This window comes from Netta rufina (assembly GCF_964035555.1).
Source record: "Netta rufina genome assembly, chromosome: Z".
Taxonomy (NCBI): Eukaryota; Metazoa; Chordata; class Aves; order Anseriformes; family Anatidae; genus Netta; species Netta rufina.
In genome coordinates, this window is record NC_140126.1 from 75,586,127 (window position 1) to 75,608,371 (window position 22,245).

Consider the following 22,245-nt stretch of genomic DNA (forward strand, 5'->3'; position numbering starts at 1 on the left):
AGCATTTGGAAAAAGCACTGTTGGTGCGGTTTGAGCGAGCTGGTGCTGCACAGTTGTTTACACAAACATTTCTTGTGTTTATCCTCAGTGGAAGGCAGATATCGCACACCAGTTTCAGTTGTGTTTAACCCACTCCAGACAATGACATTTGTTTCAGCAGTGTCAGCACTTGGCAAACTGCAGTCTATATTAGGCTGTGTATTAACCTCTTAATAACCAAGTGGTTGTGTTACTATGGCCAGGCTTCAGTTCCCAGCAGAACCCTCATTAACTCCACACAGAATACTAAAAGTGCATTTGTGTTCTTTAGATAATGAAATCCGTCTTGTAATAGCTTTTAGCCCAGTTGTTGCCTAGTTGCTCATTCATATTCTTTCATCTCATTCTTAGATAACATTGTCTGCATGACAGATACCTATTTGCTGCAGTGTTTGTCAATAAACAGGGCCTGCCTTTATAAAGATATTTTTATAGAAAAGACACTGGGTGTGAGTGCATTTCTGTTATAAATACGATGCCCAGGTATATACCAACTCATCTGGTATAATTGAACCTCCTTCTCCACACATCTCCTAAAACATTTTCACTAACTCTGGTTTAAAGCAGCCAGCACAGTCTACAAATTGTATTACCAATAAGTTAATGGGCTGTTGCTCAAAATAGTATTCTGTGTAATGGAAAGGAAAACTTGATGCTACTCGCTACTTGAAGGGGAAGGTCTCCTCACAGAAAATGACATAGGGAAAGCAGAGACGTTTAATGCTTTCTTCACCTCTATCTTCAACACTGATGATGGGCTTCAGGAACCAGGATGCCTTGAGCTGGAGGGCCATGATGGTGGGAATGACAAACTCCCAACTGACCCTGAACGTGTGCAGGATTTGCTGCTCCACCTGGATCCATACAAGTCCATGGGTCTGGATGTGATCCATCCCAGGGTGCTCAGAGAGCTGGCTGATGTCATCGCAGGACCTCTCTCAATTATTTTTCAATGACCTTGGGAATCCGGAGAGGTCCCAGTAGACTGGAAGCTGGCAAATGTTGTGCCAGTTTTCAAGAAGGACAAGAAAGAAGACCCTCGCAATTACAGGCCTGTCAGTCCCATGTCAGTGCCTGGTAAAATTATGGAGAAGATGATTCTTGAAGTTATTGAAGTGCACCTGGGGGACAATGAGGTCATTGGTCCCAGCCAACATGGGTTCATGAGGGGTAGGTCCTGCCTGACAAACTTGATTTCCCTTTATAATAAGATCACCCATCTAGTCGATCAAGGGAAACCAGCTGATGTGATCTTTTTGGACTTCAGCAAGGCTTTTGACACGGTTTCCCATAGGATCCTACTTGACAAAATGTCCAGCATACAACTTAACAAAAATATCATATGGTGGGTGAGCAATTGGCTGACGGGCAGGGCTCAAAGGGTTGTGGTAAATTGGGCCACATCTGGCTGGCGGATGGTCACTAGTGGGGTCCCTCAAGGCTCCATTTTAGTGCCAGTCCTCTTCAATGTCTTTATAAATGAGTTGGATGTAGGACTAGAAGGTGTTTTGAGCAAATTTGCTGATGACACCAAACTTGGAGGAGTTGTAGACTTGGATGAGAGTGGAAAGGCCTTGTGGAGAGATCTGCACAGATTGGAGAGCTGGGCAATCACCAACCACATGAAGTTTAACAAAGACAAGTGCCGTGGAGAGCTGGGACGGGGCAACCCTGGCTATACGTACAGACTGGGCAATGAGACGCTGGAGAGCAGCCCCACAGAGAGGGATCTGGGGGTTGTGGTTGATAGCAAGCTGAGTCTGAGCCAGCAGTGTGCCCTGGCAGCCAGGAGGGCCAACTGCATCCTGGGGTGCATCAAGCACGGCATCGCTAGTCGGTGGAGGGAGGTGATTGTCCTGCTCTACTCTGCGCTGGTGCGGCCTCACCTCGAGTACTGTGTGCAGTTCTGGGCACCACAGCACAAAAAGGACGTGAAACTACTGGAGAGTGTCCAGAGGAGGGTGACAAAGATGGTGAAGGGCCTAGAGGGGAAGACATATGAGGAGCGGCTGAGGGCACTGGGCCTGTTCAGCCTGGAGAAGAGGAGGCTGAGGGGGGACCTCATCGCGGTCTACAACTTCCTCGCGAGGGGGAGTGGAGAGGCAGGTGACCTATTCTCTGTAAACGCCAGTGACAGGACCCATAGGAATGGTGTTAAGCTGAGGCAGGGGAAGTTTAGGCTGGGCATCAGGAAGAGGTTCTTCACCGAGAGGGTGGTCACACACTGGAACAGGCTCTCCAGGGACGTAATCACTGCACCAAGCCTGTCTGAATTTAAGAAGCGATTGGACTGTGCACTTAGTCACATGGTCTAAACTTTTAGGTAGACCTGTGCGGTGCCAGGAGTTGGACTTGATGATCCTTATGGGTCCCTTCATACTCAGGATATTCTATGATTCTAAGATTCTATGAAAAATCATCAGTTACTGCAGGCATTCAGTAGGTAAACAAAGCTTTTCTTTATGTGAACACTGTAATTCTTTAATGAGGCCTGCTTGTAGAATTGTTTCCTCCTTAAATAAATTCACAGAAGACAAAGCTGAAACTTTCTAAGATGTGTTTTAATTTTAAGTTTTATATTGGTATTGTTCAGTAGCGTTCAGTGCAGCCAGCGTCAGTGGTGGAATACCTTTATACCTTAGACAAGGCTGCTTACTCCACAGACATGTTGCCCCTTGATATTTGGCATGTTTGTGGAAAATAATTTATAGCTTTCTGGTGAGTGTGAAATCCTGGCCAGGTTCATACTCACTTTTACCCACTGTTACCATGTTATGTGATGGGGTATAATGTTGCAGCTACATGTCTGACAGCGTGGAAGGCAGTTAATGCCTTCTGAGTTTGCTTGGTTTTTGTTTTTGTTTGTTTGTTTGGTTGTTTTGTTTTGTTTTTGTGTGTGTGTTGTTGTTTGTTTGCTTGGGGTTTTTGAAAGCTGACAGAGCTTACAGTAGTTTTGTATGTGATAATTCTGGAGTTATACATAACAGGGTGGTGAGATATGCAATGTTATAGAAACTTCCAGGCACTGGTGTGTTGCTTTTTCTGGACCACCTGGAAATGAGCATTATCTGAAATTTACAGCTTGGATAGATCTTACACATTCTAGAGTCAGACTCTGGAAAACTGTGGGCCTGCTTGTTCTCTCACAGTGGTGCAAAGTAAGAACAATCAGATTTGTATGTGTGTGAATCAGAGGAGATATAATGATCAGAAAAAGGTGGAAGGTAGTATGTCCAGATGAAGTCTAAACAGCAGTGAAAGTTTGTAAACAATGTATTTGCACAACTACAATTTTCAGGGGAAAAAAAATTATATACTTGCAAAACACAACAAATTTATGATATCAGTACATTATTTTTCATACCATTCAATAAAATTTCTGTCCTTACTGAAATCAGAAGATCTCTCCTTTTTTAATGGAGGAAAATCTCCAACCTCGGTTCAAAATCTGGTGTCCAGTGTTGCATAGTAAATAGTCTGGGTAACATTAAACAAAAAAATTAAATCTCTCCGTAGTCTTTTCAGATATGGATTTAACGGATATGTGTTTTCTGCAAGAAGCGTAAAACTGGTCTTGTGGCTGACACTGCTAAAGGGTCATTTCTTTTGGATGAATATTAAATTTATTTTTCCAAGGTTCTGCTCAGCCTCTGGAACTGTAATTTAGTGTATATTTTACTTTCAAACTGAAGATAATGTCATCTTTTCCCTCATCATTATTATTAAAATAAACTTGTTTGGTTTCAATAAGTGTTTATTTTTCCCTTATAGATTTCATTCCTGGCCTCTGCTTACCTCAGTCAACATCTCTCAGAGGAAAGTTGCTCTGCCCTTGCATCTGTTACGCATTACCTTTACCTCTGCCAGTTCAGCTGGATGCTTATTCAGGTTAGTCTCATAACCCTCTTTCACCCCCCTCCCCAAAACCTCTTTAAAAGTAACCGATACTTAAACTGTGATTCTATTATTTCTTACTATCCATATGTATTTGCAATTCAATACTACTGGGGAGGCAAAGTATTATATTTTCTTTATTCAACCTACAGTGTCAGAGCAAATATTCAAGACCTTTCCTCTAATATCCATAATAATCTCACTTTGTCCTATAGAAGTTATTGGCTCAAAACACTGACAAACTGGTTTATTGGAGTTTATTGTTTTTTTAAATGTCTCTTCTTTAGTGTTGAAACAGACTCTTAAAGTTGAAATGCAAGTATAAACTACAGTCACTTTTGGAGTCAGTAGTGATTTAGTCATTAAACCTGTATAATATGACAAGCATAGCTTCATAAGATTGCATTAAAATAAGGAATATATACATTTGTAGATACTCCCAGAATTTTGAAGTATTATACAACAGTACATGATAAAAAAAATAATTGAACTTATGTAGAAGACCATGAACAATCAAATTTGTCATGGAAAAGTATCAGTTGTAACTTAGTCAAAGTAAAACCTGTGAGGTTGTTTGGAAAACACATTATCAGATCCTCTTCTCAAAATGTACACGTAACAGTAATGCATGAATTATAAGATTTTTTTGTCTGTTATTTTGATAGGATTTCTCTATAGCACATTTATTGTATCATTTAGCATTATAGATGGAGCCACGTACATTTCTATGCCAGTTCTCTAATATGCAGGTTGTTAGATCAAACAAGGAACTGCAAATTATGGTGTATATCCAAATGCAACTTTTTCTTCTACTGATAGTCATGTGGTATCAGGCATTTTCTTGGGATTGTGTCAGGCTGACATTCACTGAGAACCCTAACAGGCTGTTTAACAGCTCCACTGTGACTAACTAACAGCAGTTTTAAAGGAGAGAAGCAAATAAATTGTCTAAAAGCACATTACAGACTTAATGGAGAAAGGGCTGAATGGGTGTTTTAGGTACTGTTTAATGTGGTGTGTGTGTTGTGGTATAGTTAGATGTGGATGTAGATGGTCTGTCATTTACGTTGCTGTTGCAATTGTTGCTAAAAATGCAGCACTATTTTGTTTGATTTGTTTGGTCCATACTGAACAGAGCTCTGAACTGCTCTGTCTCTAGTGAGGCAGTAATGCTGCTCTACTAATGCTCTTTTATTGGCCTTTTTTTTTCTTTTCTCCTGAATGTATACAGTTAGCCAGAAAAAGTATTCTCCCTACTGGAGGTTTCTTTCTGCTCACTCTGTCAATACTGATTTTTTTCTTCTTCATCTTCTCCTTCACCTTGCTCGGTGTATGACATTCTCTTAGGTTGACTAACCTAAATTATTTTGTGACCTGTAGATATGTTTCCATCTTCTTCACAGCTCCTCATTTACTTCATTCCTAAGTCACTTCAGAGCACTTAAATGTTTCCTATTTTGGACAGGCAAATGAATGCTTTTAAATTACCACTTTACTAGGAGATCTCATGTTTGACTGCAGAGTGGCTTGATAGGACTTTATGTTCCCACTCTATGGGTGTTACATTACATTAAGTAGCAGATAATTCCCTTTTGGAATGCTTGCTCTTCCAAGGATTAATTGCATATAATGACAACAACAGCAACAACAAAAAAGCATGACAGCCGGTCATTTTTATGGCTATAGTTGAAATCTGTTGTTATTTTTTGTTGGAGTAAACTTCTGCCAGATCCTATGAACTTGGATGTGCCATTTGGTTCTGTGGGACGTCAGGCTTGTATTAGTCATGAGGACTCTTCATGCAAATTTGAGGTGACAAAGGTGCTTAAGACGGAATCCTTCATTAGGTGCTGGGTGATGAGCTGACAAGCAGCCAGGAGTAAAACTCAGAATTAAGGGGAATGGCCCTTTTTCTAGGTACAGGTCTTCATCTGTTAATAATTTCTGTAGTTTGAAAGCCCCAAAAGGAAAGAAATAATCTGAAATGTAGATGAATCCAGCCCTCAGCTGCAATATACTCCTCTTGATAGGGAATAGGTCCTGAATTTATATCTCTCATAGCAGAACTAAGTGAATTAACTGCCTAGCAATTGTTTATTTTGCAGTAATAATTTTGTTGGAACTGTCCCAGCTTATAAAAATAGTTATATATTTATTGGAGCAGGAACTTCCCTAGCTGCTACTTCTTGCATCTCTTTCCCTACTGTGATTCAAGTTTGATGACTCAGATCAACAGAAGACCTTGAGTTTTCTGTGGACTGGAGCCCTCAGCTGACCTATGAGGAGACTTGGGTTTCAATACCATTCTTTGGACACAGGCTTGAACCTTGAATTTCCTTATACTGACAGTGTATTTGATCTTTATCCTGTTCTGCAGTAGAAAAACAGTGCCTTGGCCACAGGGATAGTTTGGACTAGGCAGATGGGTCAGCCTTCTTCGACACAATTTGGGAGAGGAGAGGACTGTCCTCTGAATTGTAGCAGCTATATTGGAAAAAGCTGTGGATCTAGGGGAAATCTGGACTGACGGGGAAAATCTAGATGCTACATCTGTCTGATTGGCAGGTTTAAATTCACGGGACATTTTGTATTTCTGTTATATTTCTGTGTTGCTGTTTGTATTTCTCAGCATTGTAGACTTAAAATGCACAGATCATGTGTGCAGAATTAATAATATATTTATACCCACACGGGACTTACATGATTCTGTCTGGGAAACTGTGAAAATATGAGAACAGATTCTGTATTGCTCACGCAGCCACTCTGCCATCTGCAAGGCTGCAGAGAACAGTGCATATGCCTGATCACTCTATACATATTTGCTAGTGCCAGGCTTGATCACTGCACACAGAAGTAGATAAACATGACAATTGAGTGTGGGCTGTGTGCAGATGTGTGCAACTTGCTATGAGCTGAAACATCCAGAAAATCCAGACAATATTAAGTGATGAAAAGGTGACTGAGCAACACTTCCAGGCAACAAATGTCAGCTGTAAAACCCAGACTTAATAGTAAGTTGGACCTATTCATATTCATTTTTGTAGTCCAGATCTTTCATTTTCTAGATTCCAGGACAACTTCCTTACTTTTTTGTCCTGATCTATGTATTTTCTGCATGTTGCTAGATGTAGCTAGATGCTTAAACATTATTATATCTTAATAATGGTTGCAATAACAAAACACATAGCACAGTATTCTAATTCTTCCTCCATTTTTAGCTCCTTCTAAGCTTACATTTGATATCACTGTTCATGCTACCCACACAGTTACTGCCAACATGCTTGCCAAAATGCAGGAACAGAAAGGACCTCAGAGGCAGAAGGAAAGAAAGGTCTGTCTGCAGAGGCAGAACAAAGGGCACATCAAATTGTCCTTGTCACAAGGTTGTCTGAGTGTTCCTTTTGTATTGAATTGTCTTGATTCCTGGATTTTATCTATGGATTTCATAGAATCATAGAATCAAAGAGTGAGTTTGGTTGGAAGGGACCTTAAAGGTCATCTAATGCCGACCCCCCTGCAATGGGCAGGGATGTCACCCACCAGACCAAGTTTCTCAGGATCCCATTCAACCTGGTCTTGAACAGCTCCAGGGATGGGGCAGCCACAGCTTCTCTGGGCAGCCTGGGCCTGGGCCTCACCACCCTCTGAGTGAAAAATTTCCTTGTAACTTCTAATCTACATGTAAATCTCCCCTGTTTTACTTTTAAACCATTCCCCCTTGTCCTATCATTATCTGCTCAAACCCTCTTCAGATACTTGAAGGCCTCGGTGATGTCTCCCTGAAGCGTTCTCTTCTTCAGCCTGAAGAGACCCAGGTATCTCAGACTTTATTCACAGAAGAGGTGCTCCAGCCCTCTGATCAACTTTGTGGTCCTTCTCTGGACCTGCTCCAACAGCCCCACACCTGTCTTGTGCTGGGAGCCCCAGACCTGGATGCAGTACTCCAGGTGAGACCAGGGCAGAGCAGAGGGGTGCAGTCACCTCCCTCGTCATGCTGGCCACTCCTCTGTTGATGCAGCCCAGGATGCAGTTGGCCTTCTGGGCTGCAAGCACAGACTGCTTGCTCATGTTAAGGTTTTTGTCCACCAGAACCCCCAAGTCCTTATCTGCAGGGCTGTCTCTCAGTGATTTCTTCTCCCAGTCTGCACTCCTGTCTGGGATTGCCCTGACCCAGGTGCAGCACCTTGCACTTGGACTTGTTGAGCCTCATTAGGTTCACATGGTCCCACTTCTCAAGCTCGTCCAGGTCCCTTTGGATGTCAACCCACATCAGCCAGTTCCATTTTATGACCAAAGACAGTTTCTGTAGGTTGTATGATGTTAATGACATTACTCAGTCTTTCAAGGATGAGGCAGTCTTGACTGCAGAAGGAAAGGTAAGCAAGGTGTAAAATACACTTAGTGTCCACAGCATGAATTTAACCTGAAATATTTGCCTCGTACTAATGCTGAAATTCAGAAGACTTGCTTCTTACAAATGTCTCCACATACAAATGGATGATGCTACAGCATAAGCCTGTATGTTCAAATTCAGTCTGTGCTTTTATCTTAGGGGGACAAATTAAGGGTGCCTTTCAGTGTGCTGTTGTTCTTGTGACAATCATTTTTCAGGAAACATGACTCTCAGCATTTTCTAACTTGTTAAAAAAAAAAAAAAAGAGTGCAATAATGGTAAAAACTGTCTTTTGAGGAGAGAATGAAATTTATGTAGTCTTCAGCTGTGATTTCTGACACAGAGAAAGATTATGGTAAAAGGCAGACTCTGCTCTGTTTTGATCCATTGTAAAAGTGGAGTAAGCAGAGAAAGTGGCAATTCAATAAGCAAAGTAAACTGGAGTGAATGTCATGAGCTTGATATCACCCATACCTGAATAGAATCCTTGTCCTTTGTGGATTTTTAATGGCAACATATGGTAACCTAAAGGTGTTGTTTGTTTGCTTTTTTATATATAAGTTTGTTGCAGACTTGTACGACAAGTACTTATTTTACAATAAGTTTAATTTTTTTTTGGAGTATGATTAATGGGCTGCTTAACAGCTTACAAAAAGGAATTACACAAAAACATGCAGCCACTCTTAAAATTAAAGCTGTGGCTATTCATAAAAAGAAGGATGTAGGGAAATAGAAGCTTTCCCATTGAGCTGGGAAAACTTATTTAAAATCTTGCAGCTAATGTTTACCTGAAATCCACAGGTATCACTAAAGATAAATGAACGAACAAAGAAATAAAAAGCGTTCGAGTTTCAGGAAGGTGATTTCAATTGATTACCTCATTCAAAAAGAAAAAAAGGTTCACTGACCTTAGTATTGTTTTGTTAGAGTGCTATTTGAATATGTATTTGTTTTGTATCCTACATCAGGACAATAACAACTTGTACGTTTGTTCTCCCACCTGAGCAGCCGAGAAGTGGACTGTACATTTTATTCTTCTGTAGGACTGGTTATTGTTGCAGCATGGCAACAGGAAAGGATTTGCTAAAATTAGCACCGGTATTTGTATTTCATTGGTTCAATTTTGGAACTTCAAAAGGTTGAAGACAAGAACTTACAATTATCAAGATAGAAATGTCACTGCACAGGAAACAGCAAACAAACCCAAACTCCCTTACATCTTTCACAGAATCACAGAATCACAGAATTTCTAGGTTGGAAGAGACCTCAAGGTCATCGAGTCCAACCTCCAACCTAACGCTAACAGCCCTCCACTAAACCATATCCCTAAGCTCTACATCTAAACGTCTTTTGAAGACTTCCAGGGATGGTGACTCCACCACTTCCCTGGGCAGCCTGTTCCAATGTCTAACAACCCTTTCAGTGAAGAAGTTCTTCCTAACATCTAACGTAAAACTCCCCTGGCTCAACTTAAGCCCATTCCCCCTCGTCCTGTCACCAGGCACGTGGGAGAACAGGCCAACCCCCACCTCGCTACAGCCTCCCTTGAGGTACCTAAAAAGAGCGATAAGGTCACCCCTGAGCCTCCTCTTCTCCAGGCTGAACAAGCCCAGCTCCCTCAGCCGCTCCTCGTCTCTTTGCTGGAGTACTAGCATTAACATGTTTTCTGTGACAAATGAGGTGAGACAGGTAAATACGACTAAACAAACATGGAGCAAGGACATTAAGTATGGTTTCTTAGAAAGCAATCTGAGTTGCATGGCCGAGAACAATGCTCTCCGGGTAGTCAGAAATAGCAGAACCAACAATCCCAGAGCATAATGGCATAGATCGGTTGAAGGATTCGCTGTCTGGAAACACTCAGTGTGAAGCACAGCCTAGTCACAATTACAGAGACATGTAATTTGAGCATTTCTTCACTCATGTTTCATGTTTCACTGCACAGCTAACATCCATCCATTTCTTTTGAGAATAGGGATGTTTGTTAGAAGAAGGTGACAAATAAAATCTTGAATTCAAGTTCTCAATTCCATGTAAAAGTAAAAAAAATGCATTGTAAGAGAACAGCCAGTACGTAGGAAAAATATTTTCACAAACTTTGTGTGGATATTTTTCCCCAAATTTTCATCTGTTCAATATTTTATTCCTATGAATGTCCTATGAATAGGATTTATATTTATTTATTTATTTATTTATTTTTTCTGTGCTATGTTGCACAGGAAAGTTACAATTATTCATTAGGTTTTTTCCTGTGTTCTTTCAAAGAAAACAAAATTTGCCTTTGTTCACATGGCACCAGTCACCAAATGACAAAAACATATGTCATAATAATTACTATATTATTAATATCACTGCATACACCAGGCATACAAAATGTCAGTCTTTAGGGAAGCATTCAAAAATGCTTACTAAACTAATGATTTTTTTTGAAAACAAGTTGTTAGCAAATGTAATGTACTTTATGATTCATGATAGAAAGTATTGTATGCTCATGCTATATAAATCACAGAAAAACCCCTATAATAAAAATTGACTGCTGAGACTTCCATAAGCAATCCACAAAGCAGTAATTAAGTACTTGATTGTAAAAATTCAGCCAGCCTGAACGACGTGTTAGACAAACTGTTGGCTGAGGGAAACCTGCAAAATTTCACAAACAAATATTTGTTTTTCTTTGCAATTTTCTTGTCTCTGAATATGGGAATCACCTATCCTAGCAATAGACAGCTGCAAGTTAAGAACATAAATCAACATTATTATATGAAATTCCTGTGTAGTCAGTAGAGAGGTATGAGTATGATTGGGTAAGGATCACTGGGTGCCTGAAGAAGTCTGTCCTCTCTGCTCTGAATATTAAGAGACCCTCGAGGCACAACTTTGAATTAGATGCACTTTAGCTAGAAAAAGGTAAAAGTAATCCTTTATTTATCACATATAGAAGGCTAAGAAATAATTTTATAACAAACACAGCTGTAGCTGGTACAGCTTGTAGCTTAAATAGGTTTGAGGTAGAGGGGGTGAAGAAATGTTTTGCAAAACATTCTGATCATGGATGGCTTGGTTCTTTATTAGAAAAAAGTAACATGCAAATGTGCATAACCAAAAACATACCACATTGGAAAATGTTTCTTCTATTAACTTCTTATGACAAAAGCAAAAATCCAAGTAAAACTCTGAATATTTAGTTCTGCTTGAGTGGTTTCCACACTTATACGACCAGTTATTTCAAGAGATGTTAGCTATTCCACTTTTTTCATTTTGTTCATACATGTTTTTAAGTTCTTGTTTATGCTGCTTGATGAGGAGTTAATCATAAGAAGATGCAGAATATTGTAAAGATGCATATGAGTTTACATTCATTCATTCATTCATTCATTATTTATTTATTTTCCCTCAGACTTTAATACTAATAGTGCACAGAATCACAGAACCACCAAAGTTGCAGGAGTATCTTAAAATTCACCTGCTCATGCAGTCAGCTAAAGCAGGTTGACCAGGACCGTGTCCAGGAAGCTTTTGAGTATCTCCAGAGAAGTAGACTCCACAATATTTCTAGGCAACTTGGGCAACTCTTTGACCACCATCACACAGTAAAAAAAGTATTTTCTTGTATTCACATGGAATTTCATGTACGCGAACTTGTGCTCATTGCCTGTTGTCCTGCCACCAGGCACCACTGAGAAGAGTTTGGTTCCTTCTTCATCACTTTCTCCCTTCAGGTATTTATAGACGTTGATGAGATTCCCCTGAGCCTCTTCTTTTCTGGTCACAGAGTCACAGAATCACAGAACTGTAGGGGTTGGAAGGGACCTCGAAAGATCATCGGGTCAAACCCCCCTGCCAAAGCAGGTTCCTCAGAGCAGGCTGCCCAGGTAGGCATCCAGACAGGCCTGGAATATCTCCAGAGGAGGAGACTCCACAACCACCGTATGCAGCCTGTCCCAGTGCTCTGTCACCCTCACCGTGAAGAAGTTCTTTCACATGTCAGTGCAGAACTTACTGTGCTCTAACTTGCAGCCATTGCCCCTTGTCCTATCACCACAAACCACTGAGAAGGGCTTGGCTACATCCTTCTGTCCCCCACCCCTCAGATATTTATATACATTGAGGAGATCCCCTCTCAGTCTTCTTTTCTCCAGGCTGAGCAGACCCAGGTCTCTCAGCCTTTCCTCACAGTGAAGATGCTCCAGGCCCCGTATCATCTTTGTAGCCCTCTGCTGGGCTCTTTCCAGGAAATCCCTGTCTTTCTTATACCGGGGAGCCCAGAACTGGACACAGTACTCCAGGTGAGGCCTGACCAGGGCAGAGTAGAGGGGGAGAGCAGTCCTAGCTCTCTCAGCCTCTCCTCATAGGAGAGGTGCTCCTTTCCAGTTCTTTGATCATCGTGGTGGATGCCTGTTGGACTCTCTCCAGTACTTCCAGGTCTATCTTGTACTGGGAGCCCAGATCTGGACCCAGCACTCCAGATGTGGCCTTTTCTCATTATTCTCCCCTTCCTATTCATTTACACAACCAGTCTATCCAAATCTGTATATATTGTTGCTCGAGAAACTCTGTCTTCCTCAGCCCAATCAGACTAGCCGACTATTTCATGTTCAGAGCAGCAAGAAACACAAGAAGGCTGTCTCTTTCATCTTGGGTAGAGAAGAACAGAAACAGTGATTCAAGGAGATAAAAACTTGTGAGTTTATTCTAATGAAACTGCTATCATTCTCCTTCAGAAAAGTAGAATGGAACAAAACCAGCATATCACGTGGGCAGAAATAAACTTCATTAGCTATCAGATCAACTATTTTTGGTCTCAGCATAATTGCGTGCACAAAGACTTTGTGCCTTTGTGTCTGGCTAATAATTCTGTTGTCTGATCAGGGCCTGTGACGTGAATGCCTCCACTGCTGTGTTACATTAAAATTTTGGTTGCAATGGTATTCCTACATTCATACCATACATAGAAATTTTGAAGGAGGCTAGTGCTTTTCCTACAAAAATTCATATACAACTGAAAAATAGCATTAAAAACTTTTAATACAGATCAGATTTAGCAATATTATATCACAGCATAGAAATCCAAGAAGGTTACACAGCAAAAATAGTGTTACTATTAAAAAAATAGTAAAAATAGTGTTATTATAGTGTAACTAATAGTGTAATAGTGTATAGTATAACTAATGGTTACACAGCAAAAATAGTGTTTTCTTCTAGAGTGTCCCTTCCTCTCTTATAGTCTAATTGCAAGTGTAACAATTACATAATTAAGCATACTTTTTTATAATCAGTCTCAGTTACTCAGAAGAAGAAAATGAAAGTGAAATATGTTGAAAAATGTTTATGTTGGGACATATATTGGGCATATGCTGGGACAGAAGTACACTGTATGACATTCAGAATGATTTAGTCTTTGGGATAGCTAATCATGCACTAAGTCTACTGATTACTATTCTGCATTATTTTTCAGGCTGTTAATTTCTGGTACGTCCTGGTGATGAACGATGAACACACAGAGAGGCGCTATCTGCTTTACTTCCTTTTGAGCTGGGGGCTTCCAGCTTTTATTGTGATCCTGCTTTTGATTATTCTGAGAGGAATCTATCATCACAGCACAGCCCAGATTTATGGCCTGGTCTACAGTGATCTGTAAGTTTCCCTTCAAATATCCATGAGCTACCTATAGCACTTTTTTGGTTATTTGTAATTTGCTTGCACGTAGACATGTCACCTGTGCTGCACCTTCCATAAAATTCCAGTTTCTCCACAGTTTCATCCTGAGCATTGTGGAGCCAGCTTGGGCTCGTCTGCCTTGTTGGTAAATTATTTATTATTTTCTGAGATGATGCAGTTCCAGGGTGAAGGATAGAGATAGCCACTGCTGCAGAAATGAGCAGAAGAGTGTGTTCTTTTTCCATTTCATTTCTGTGTTTTAAAAAGCAAAAACAAACCCAAAGAAACCTTCAACCCTCTTGACTTAGATTATTAAAAATGTTCTCTGCTAAGCAATGTTACTATATTAACATGTCAGATATATTTCCTGAAGTGTTTCTCTTGGAATATTGAACATGTTCTATTCCAAACTGTTCTCAACCTAAACATCGCTGTAATGCCAATAATTAATACAACCCTTTCAGTGCTATATATAACCACAGAAAACTGTGCTAATTAACAAAATGCATCTTCATGGAACTTGAGACATTTAAGTGGAAAGATACATAGATAAACATCTATGTTATTTTTTATCCTCTCTACCTCTTTTACCGTGGCGCCTTTTCTGGCAAAGTTAATCTATGATAATAGCTATTCTAGGATATGAGGCTATTATGCTTGCTTACTTTGTGCCTTAATTACATGCTCCTTGTGCAGAAGAAAAGTAAACACACAGCTTCTATTTAAATTAATGTAAGAACATACAACTTCTTTTTATGAGCACTTCTTATGGGTGTGCTTGTAGAGCAGGCCCAAAACAGGAGAACATCCATCTGTCTTCCATAAAGGAGTAGGATACTGTGTGCATCATTCCATTACAACAGAGAAAAATTCAATGCACTCTTTTTTTTTTTTTTTCCTTTTTTTTTTTTTTTTTTCTCCTGGAGAAAGGGAATTACTGTGTTTACTGTGAGTAGATATTTGAATTCAGTATATTTGTGTTTGTATGTGCATTTATAAATGCTACCTGCATTGACGTATTTGTACAAGTGCTTATCCCTGCAAGATATCCCTGATCTATATCAGGCAAGGTTTGCTGCCACATTAAGAGACACCAGCTCTCGACCTGGGAGAGTATCCAAGGTCCACAACAGCAAACCATTTCTAATGTTCATGCTACATGAGTGATTGCTGCATCAACTATGTACCATGCAATACGTGCAGATGTGTCTCCACAGAACATGGTGAACAATATAGTATTATACATTTCTCCATGGTAAAATGTTTCTCTGTACGTCGTAAACACAAGAAATGTGTTTAATCAAGTCTTCTGATTGCAATCAGACAGTGGGCTAATGGTATCATTATGCAGTGAAACACAGTTTTACATTTTTTTTGTTTTGTTTTGTCTCAGGATTTTTAGGAAAAATCCTTAGTTGTGATAAAAATATTAACTAGTGGAAAATTACTAATTCCAACTCACACTCCCAAATTAAATATAAAACTCTTCCTGCATCCTTTTAGAGTGGGCAAATGCCAGAAATCATGCTAAGCTAAGTGAGTGTGCAGTTCATTCCAGCTCAGTCATTATGAACACTGTAAGGAGATAACTGCAAGGATTTTCATAAATAGCATCAGTGCTAAATCCTAACTTGAAGAGCACTCGAAAACTTTCTCATGATTATACAAAGAGGACTTTCAAAGCAAGAATACAGGAAAGAGGATTGAACTACACCACTTAGTTTGTTTTCTCTGAACCAGAATGTAGTAGTGGAAAAAGTAACTAAGAGATTTCCAAAGTCAAGGTCATTGCAAAATAACTTCAGAATCAGCCTGAGAAATAGTTTGAGAATAATGGTTTGCTACTAAGATTCTCATTTCACATAAGAGTTGGAAGACAGGTTAAAGTAATAAAAGTGCTGAAGCCTGTTTTTGTAGCTCTCCCTGTGATCACTCCTTCAGGAAACTCATTTTTGCATTACAGTGGCGTCTGACTGTTTTGTTCCTAACCAGAATGCCATGGGCACAATTAATAGCTGAAATTAAAAGCTGAAACTTATGCTGAAAGAACCTTTTTATATGCTTGCACTGAATAAAAAGAAGATTTGAGCTGTGTTAGATTTTGTACTTCAAAAGAAGTGTTACCCTTTAGATATGACAAATTTTACACAAAATATACATTTTGTACAACATCTTGTAATGCCCATAACATGTTACTGTGTAAAACCAACAGTCTGTCATCATGATAACAGTAGTATAGAGACAGTGATTATCTTCATAATTGCCTGAGTTTATATGTGGTATGAACACTGCAGTCTTTGGCATTACAAGAAATGTTAGGGTACTGGTAAATTTTTCCATATCACGATTCACCAAGTAGCATGATGTTTTTGGACAGTATTTCAGTGATGCATGAAAAAAGGGCTCTTGTATTCCTCCTTTTGCTAATTATCCTGTTGCTCATCTGTTACCATATCATTGCCATTTTGCAAGGGTTTACCTAGAGCAGAGTCTGCAGTGCAGACCAATATTGTGGACACCAAGATCTTCCCTGCTCAGCTTCTGGTACCTGGAGTCCATGATTTTGCCCCAACTCTTCCTTGTCCCACTCCAAAGGTGCTGGCAGTCGAAGATGTCTGTCCAGCAGTGCTCTCCCGCCAATGCACTGGAAGGAGGTTTGTGCTCTGAGACAGAATCACAGAATCACAGAATTTCTAGTTTGGAAGAGACCTCAAGATCATCGAGTCCAACCTCTGACCTAACACTAACAGTCCCCACTAAGCCATATCCCTAAGAGCTGAGCAGTTCCAGGTTACAGGCTGCTTCTGTGTGGTGTAAGTGAACACAATACATTTTGTATTTGTACATGGGATTGAAGAATCACAGCAAAATTGCTCAGGAAATAGTTGGCAAAAATTAAGAATTGGTTGTGAAATTATGGAGAGGTGAAAGGCAATTTGAGTAGGACTGAAGAGGTTGCTGATGAGAGGGATATTGACATAAGTCAAATGAAATGAAATTGCTCTGGACTGAGATGGCTGCTTGCCTCAAGTGGGTTTGAATGGTGGGAAAGCAATCTATCTGCATATCTGTAATGCAAAATAGGGAGATTCTAGGAATTTTTGATGCAATACCTTTACTAAGGAAAGTAGTAAGATTTGGTCCCTTCAAAAGAAATATGCATTGGTTCTCATGTCTTTTTTTAGAAAGAATAACAAGTTATTTCACAGCTGGGTGTCTATAACTGCCCCTTTGCATAACTTCTTTGTGTAATAACCATTTGCTTAATGACATCATTGCACTTCAAATTCTCTGTGTGCAGCTGACTTGTCTTTGAACACAAGAGAAACGTGGGAGACGGGGCCTACGTATGCATTTACCATCTATCCTGTTTTTTACTTTTAAAGTTCTCATTGAAGGCTTGCATCATGATTTCTCAACATTTGGAAATGAAATCTCTAATGTAGAATTTCAAGTATATTGTCTACTTTGGTCTCTAGTAACCGTATTCTAAAAATATATCAATGCTTAAGAATTGCTTTGATGGCTGAGACATTAATGTTTTTTGGTGATAAGAGGCAGATTATTGAGAAAGATGTCAGATCATTTCATCTGGCTAGTAACTGAAATTGGAATTAAGCTCTGAATTAGGTGGTTTAATACCTCTTAAAAAAAGTTCATCATTCTTCTATATCTTTGAGTCTTTATGTTGTACATGTAATTTTTCAATCCCTGCTTGAATTTTCTGCAATCTCTGTCTAAAATATTTTCCAATGACATAAATATCCACTTAGGTACACACTGTTCTAAAAAGTATTTCCTCTTGCCATTTCTTATTACATTGGAGTTCACTGTGACTTTGTGTTATGACACAAGGACAGAACTCAAGTCCCAAATAACCTTTTCTATTCCATTAAAAAAAATATTTTTCTCATTTGCCACTTGATTTTAAAGGTTAAAAACCAAAACCAAAATCTTTTTCTGCACTGGGATCTTTAATGCCCTTACACCTTCATCACCCTTCTTTCAAATATATTTTTTTTTCTTATGAAATAAGAAAAACCCAAATCAGTAGAAATGTGTAATTCCCTGTTAAGTAAGGAATTGGGAGCAGATGAAATAATAAATCATTTTGTTGCTTTATACCATTGTCCTGTCAGACAGCTATCTTCTCTGAAGTGTATGCACACAGATGCTACACTTGGGCTGCCAATGCGTGTGTAAATTCCTCCTCTGTCTATAGTTTGGCTTTATGAATTAAAAAAAAAATGAATAAATTCAAAGCAAAACAGAAGTCAAACTGTTCCTCTCGTGCCTGTTTTCCCCTAGGAATCTGTACCTAGGTGTGTGCTATCCACACCTATGTCCCTGACGAGCGAGTTCCCTCTCAATATCCAGATGAGTTCACAAAAAGTTCAGCTTTAAGTCAAATTCCAAAGCTCAGTGTGAAACGTCAGAAAGCTCAAAATTTGCTGTTGTCCTGGTACATGCTGCTAGCTCGTCATGGCCTTATTTCTAGAACAGCTTTTAGCTAATGTTCGCAAGACAGGCTTAATTTTAACAACACGTTTAATCTGAGTAGTTTATTTCTAATAGCCCTCATAAAGTACAAAGACACAGTTCACCTGGTATGGTGGGAAACATATGGAAGCAAATTGGTATTATAGACATCGGCAGAACGTGCAATGGAAAGGCAGAGAAAGAAATCTGAAGAATTATGTAAAATCTAGCTCCCAATTTCATCCCAGTGTCACTGGTCGTTACTCTGAAGAAAAATGTCAGTCGTATTTGCTTTGTATGTGTCTTTGATTGCTTCACAGGGGATTTACCAGTTCTGGAAACAATGCAGGTACAGTTACAAAACCTCAAACTGACAAATGACTTGAGGCTAGCAACAACTTGGTCATCTTTTATGTAGGAAGCTGGGTTTGGGTTCATGATACCTTATAGCTCTGTTACGCTTTAAAAAAACAAAACAAAAACAAAAAAAAAAAACAGGAAAAGGACTTCTGATATGGGCATACTACCAATATGATGGCTTTCTGTTCTCTCATATAACCCTGAAACTTTAATTGTCTACACTGCAGAGACATACAAATTTCAACCCCCTTTGAAGTCAGTGGAACCTCACACGTTTATAGGGCTCTGTCTTAACTCAAGTTTTTTTGAGAACAGAGGCCAGAATTACTTAATTATCTGTATCAGTTTTTGTTCGCAGATCAGTGTAAATGTTAATTATGTCACATTCATTGGACTTGTTCCCAAGAAATTTTCCAGAGGTATAACATGCTAGAAAAATATGCACCACTTTTAAGTTGGCAAGAATCACAGGTTAGTGGAGTTTGAACTTTTGATGCACTTGGGTGGTTAAAGGTCTTACCTACAATAACATTAAAATATGTTTTCATAAATGGAAGAATTACTCTTGTGCATAAGTGTGTTGCAGCTCTAAGGTTTGAATCTGACCAAACCTTCTGCTTAAAACTCCTCCAAGACCTGTTTTTATGACAGTATAAACTAGAACAAGTAGCACTTGAAATGGAGAAAACTGGAAGTGATTAGATATGATAGAATAGAAATTTAAAATATTGCAAACAAATATCTCCCTGCCCATGTCCTTGTGGAAACTGGTCGAGCTGGTTTCCAAGCACACTTTTAGTCAAGCTTTAGTCTATCTTTTTGTCTTGAAGCAAACTGTATAGTTTCCTTTGTTTCCCTGTTTTCCAAGATGTGTTTTTGTTTGTTTGTTTGTTTGTTTGTTTCTTGTTTTCAGTCGTTTCTGACATTTGGGTGCCTGTTCCTTGCACTCTTATGAGCTCTTTTCCCTCTGCCAATCCCTTCAGTTTCTGGACTTGTCTACCTTTTTTTTGTTTGGTTGGTTGGTTGGTTTTTGCATGATCTATATTTCAAGGCAAGAATGAGCTCCCCTTTACATCGGGAGCTTCCACCTAATTCATTCATTTTCCTCTTTAAAATCTTTAAAATTATAGAAGCAACTTGTATTTGGTTTCAGTGATAGCAATGATAGCATAGATAGAATAGGACTGGGCAGAATTTTTTCCAGCAAGGTCACTAAATCTGTGTCTGCGACCACATACAGGGACGGGGGAACACGAGGCTACAGAGAACTGGAAATTATGAACTTTTTTTCTGTGACTAAGAGAGTAACTCTTCCTGTTACTCACACTGCTGTTTCTCTGAATCAAGATTTTGACTGAGGCACAGGGTACGTAATAATGTCTAGGAGCCACAGCCAGCATTGTTTGGAAAAGATACTTCACTAAAAATGAGCTCCAGCACCGGACGCATGTGTCCTCCTGCAGGAATGGGTCATGGGCACTTTGTTATCTTCAGGGCAGGAGTCAAACCTGAACTTCAAACAAGACGAGCGGCACAGTTGCTTTCTGCATGCTCAGTTCTTTGGATGAGTCATGCTGTTGGGTTGAAGCCCAAATGTGATAAAACAGACGCCTAAAGACAACCAATGTTCTGAGGTATTGTCTTAATTATTGGTTTGTTTAACATCGATATGTAAAGCACTGGACAGTGCACAAAAGCACTGTACATTTATTTCCAGAGACACTCTCACGTGGTAAAGCACTTCGTTAGGGAGCATAGTGAAGGCTTGAAAGAAGCACAAAGCTGTGAATGATTATGCCCTGCTTGTAAATGTGGTGTTATAGAAAATGCATAGAAGTTGCAAGTGGTGAGAAATATTTACTTAAAAGTATTGCCAAGGCTGGAAGCTTGAGTGGCAAGGCCCATCAAAGATTTATTTAGTTTTAACTCATAGGGATAGGTGGAGGAGTGAGGGGCAGTCAAGGCTCAGGCCTCAACTTGAACAAAAAAGTAAGATTTAATAGCTCGTAATGCCTTGTGTTAGTACCTATCCATTGAGGTTCACTTGTTTTGATGCTGTTTTAAGGATAAAATCTTCCTGAAGCACCTTTCCAGACGCTCCTCTTTGTGGAGTTTTCTCCCAAAGGCTGCAGCCCCCAGAGCTGCCTGCACTTAACAAGAAAGACCCCGTAAACATTAATTATTTGTTATGGATGAAGTCATACCTTCTCTCTAACCTAAAGCATGCCAGGCTGGTGCACGGTTGTTTAACCCAGGCAGCCAAAGGGCTGGAAGCCTTGCTGAGCCTCACCAAGGTGCATTCATTACCCTTGTATTGCTGGCACGCGGCCTGGGCACAGGTCTCTGGCTTAGCAGCTGTTCCCTGAAACGGAGCTCTGCTTTCTTAATCCCAGGCACTAGTGCCACTCCCAGTAAAAGGAATTTTTTAGCTTGAGTGAGTTAATTCCTGGCCAAGTATTTAGATGAAGTCTCTTTTATTATTGCTTCAAAAGCACTGAATGCAGTCCTCATTCTTAAGAACAAAATGTTTGAAACACAAGACTTTTACTCGCAGGAATAAGGCAACAGCTAGGAGAAGAATTCAGTGTTTGCAGCTGAACTGTTAGAAGTGCTAAAAGAGGTTTGTATGATGAATGGATGTGTAATTCCCAACCCCAGTGCCTGTTCATTGTTTGATATTCCATACAGACTTGTAAGTGTCTCCCTGCATGGTCCTCTCCCTCCAGGTCATGCATCCTGCTATCCCACCAACTTCTGTTTCCTCCTCCTTTCTGCCCAGTTCACTGGAACAACATCCAGGATCTTTTGCAAACCTCTACTGCTAGAGCTCAGCGCAGAACGGTGCTTTGGCATCCAGATGTGAAGCCAAACGCTGCGTGAGCTACTCAGCTGAAGCAGTGAGGCAAAAAACATGTATATTTCACTGGCTGGGATCTCACCGTTCACTGTTTGCCCTTCTCGGCAGGGTAAATTAGACCATGCTGAGCTGTGTGCTACTGTATGAGAAATATGAGAAATGTTTCTAACGAACCAGAGCTGCTGGGTTTATGTCTTCATTGCAGCACGACAGAGACATTCCCATATACATATAATATTATATATAAAATTACCTACTTGCGTGACCTACAGAAACAGTTAAAAAAGAAAGAAATCTATCCTTTTTGTGCACTTCTGTTTTATTTTATTTACCCCCACCCTTCATTATTTCCAATGAAGCTGCCTAGGGTGCAGCCAACTGCTATGGATTATCTAAAAATAATTCATAAATGCACTGTCTTTAATTACCTTTTTATTTATCTCTCATTACAAGCATATGTTTTTGGTGGAGGAAGATAGTTTGGGGGGAGGGGGAGTGCAAGGGGCTGAGTGCTTTTTATATCTTGGCAAATATTTACTGTTAATGTTAAGCAAATGTTAGCACA

At 39.7% G+C, this 22,245-nt stretch overlaps 1 protein-coding gene across 1 annotated transcript in view; it reads left to right on the forward strand.

The window, feature by feature from the left end:
• The window catches only part of ADGRV1 (adhesion G protein-coupled receptor V1), a gene marked incomplete at both ends in the record, with an annotated part of 271,966 nt that overhangs the window by 178,964 nt on the left and 70,757 nt on the right, over positions 1–22,245 (forward strand). The window contains 2 exons of the mRNA XM_084304820.1: positions 3,811–3,927; positions 13,782–13,960. Coding sequence (XP_084160946.1) covers positions 3,811–3,927; positions 13,782–13,960 — 296 coding nt within the window. The remainder of the gene's footprint in view (positions 1–3,810; positions 3,928–13,781; positions 13,961–22,245) is intronic.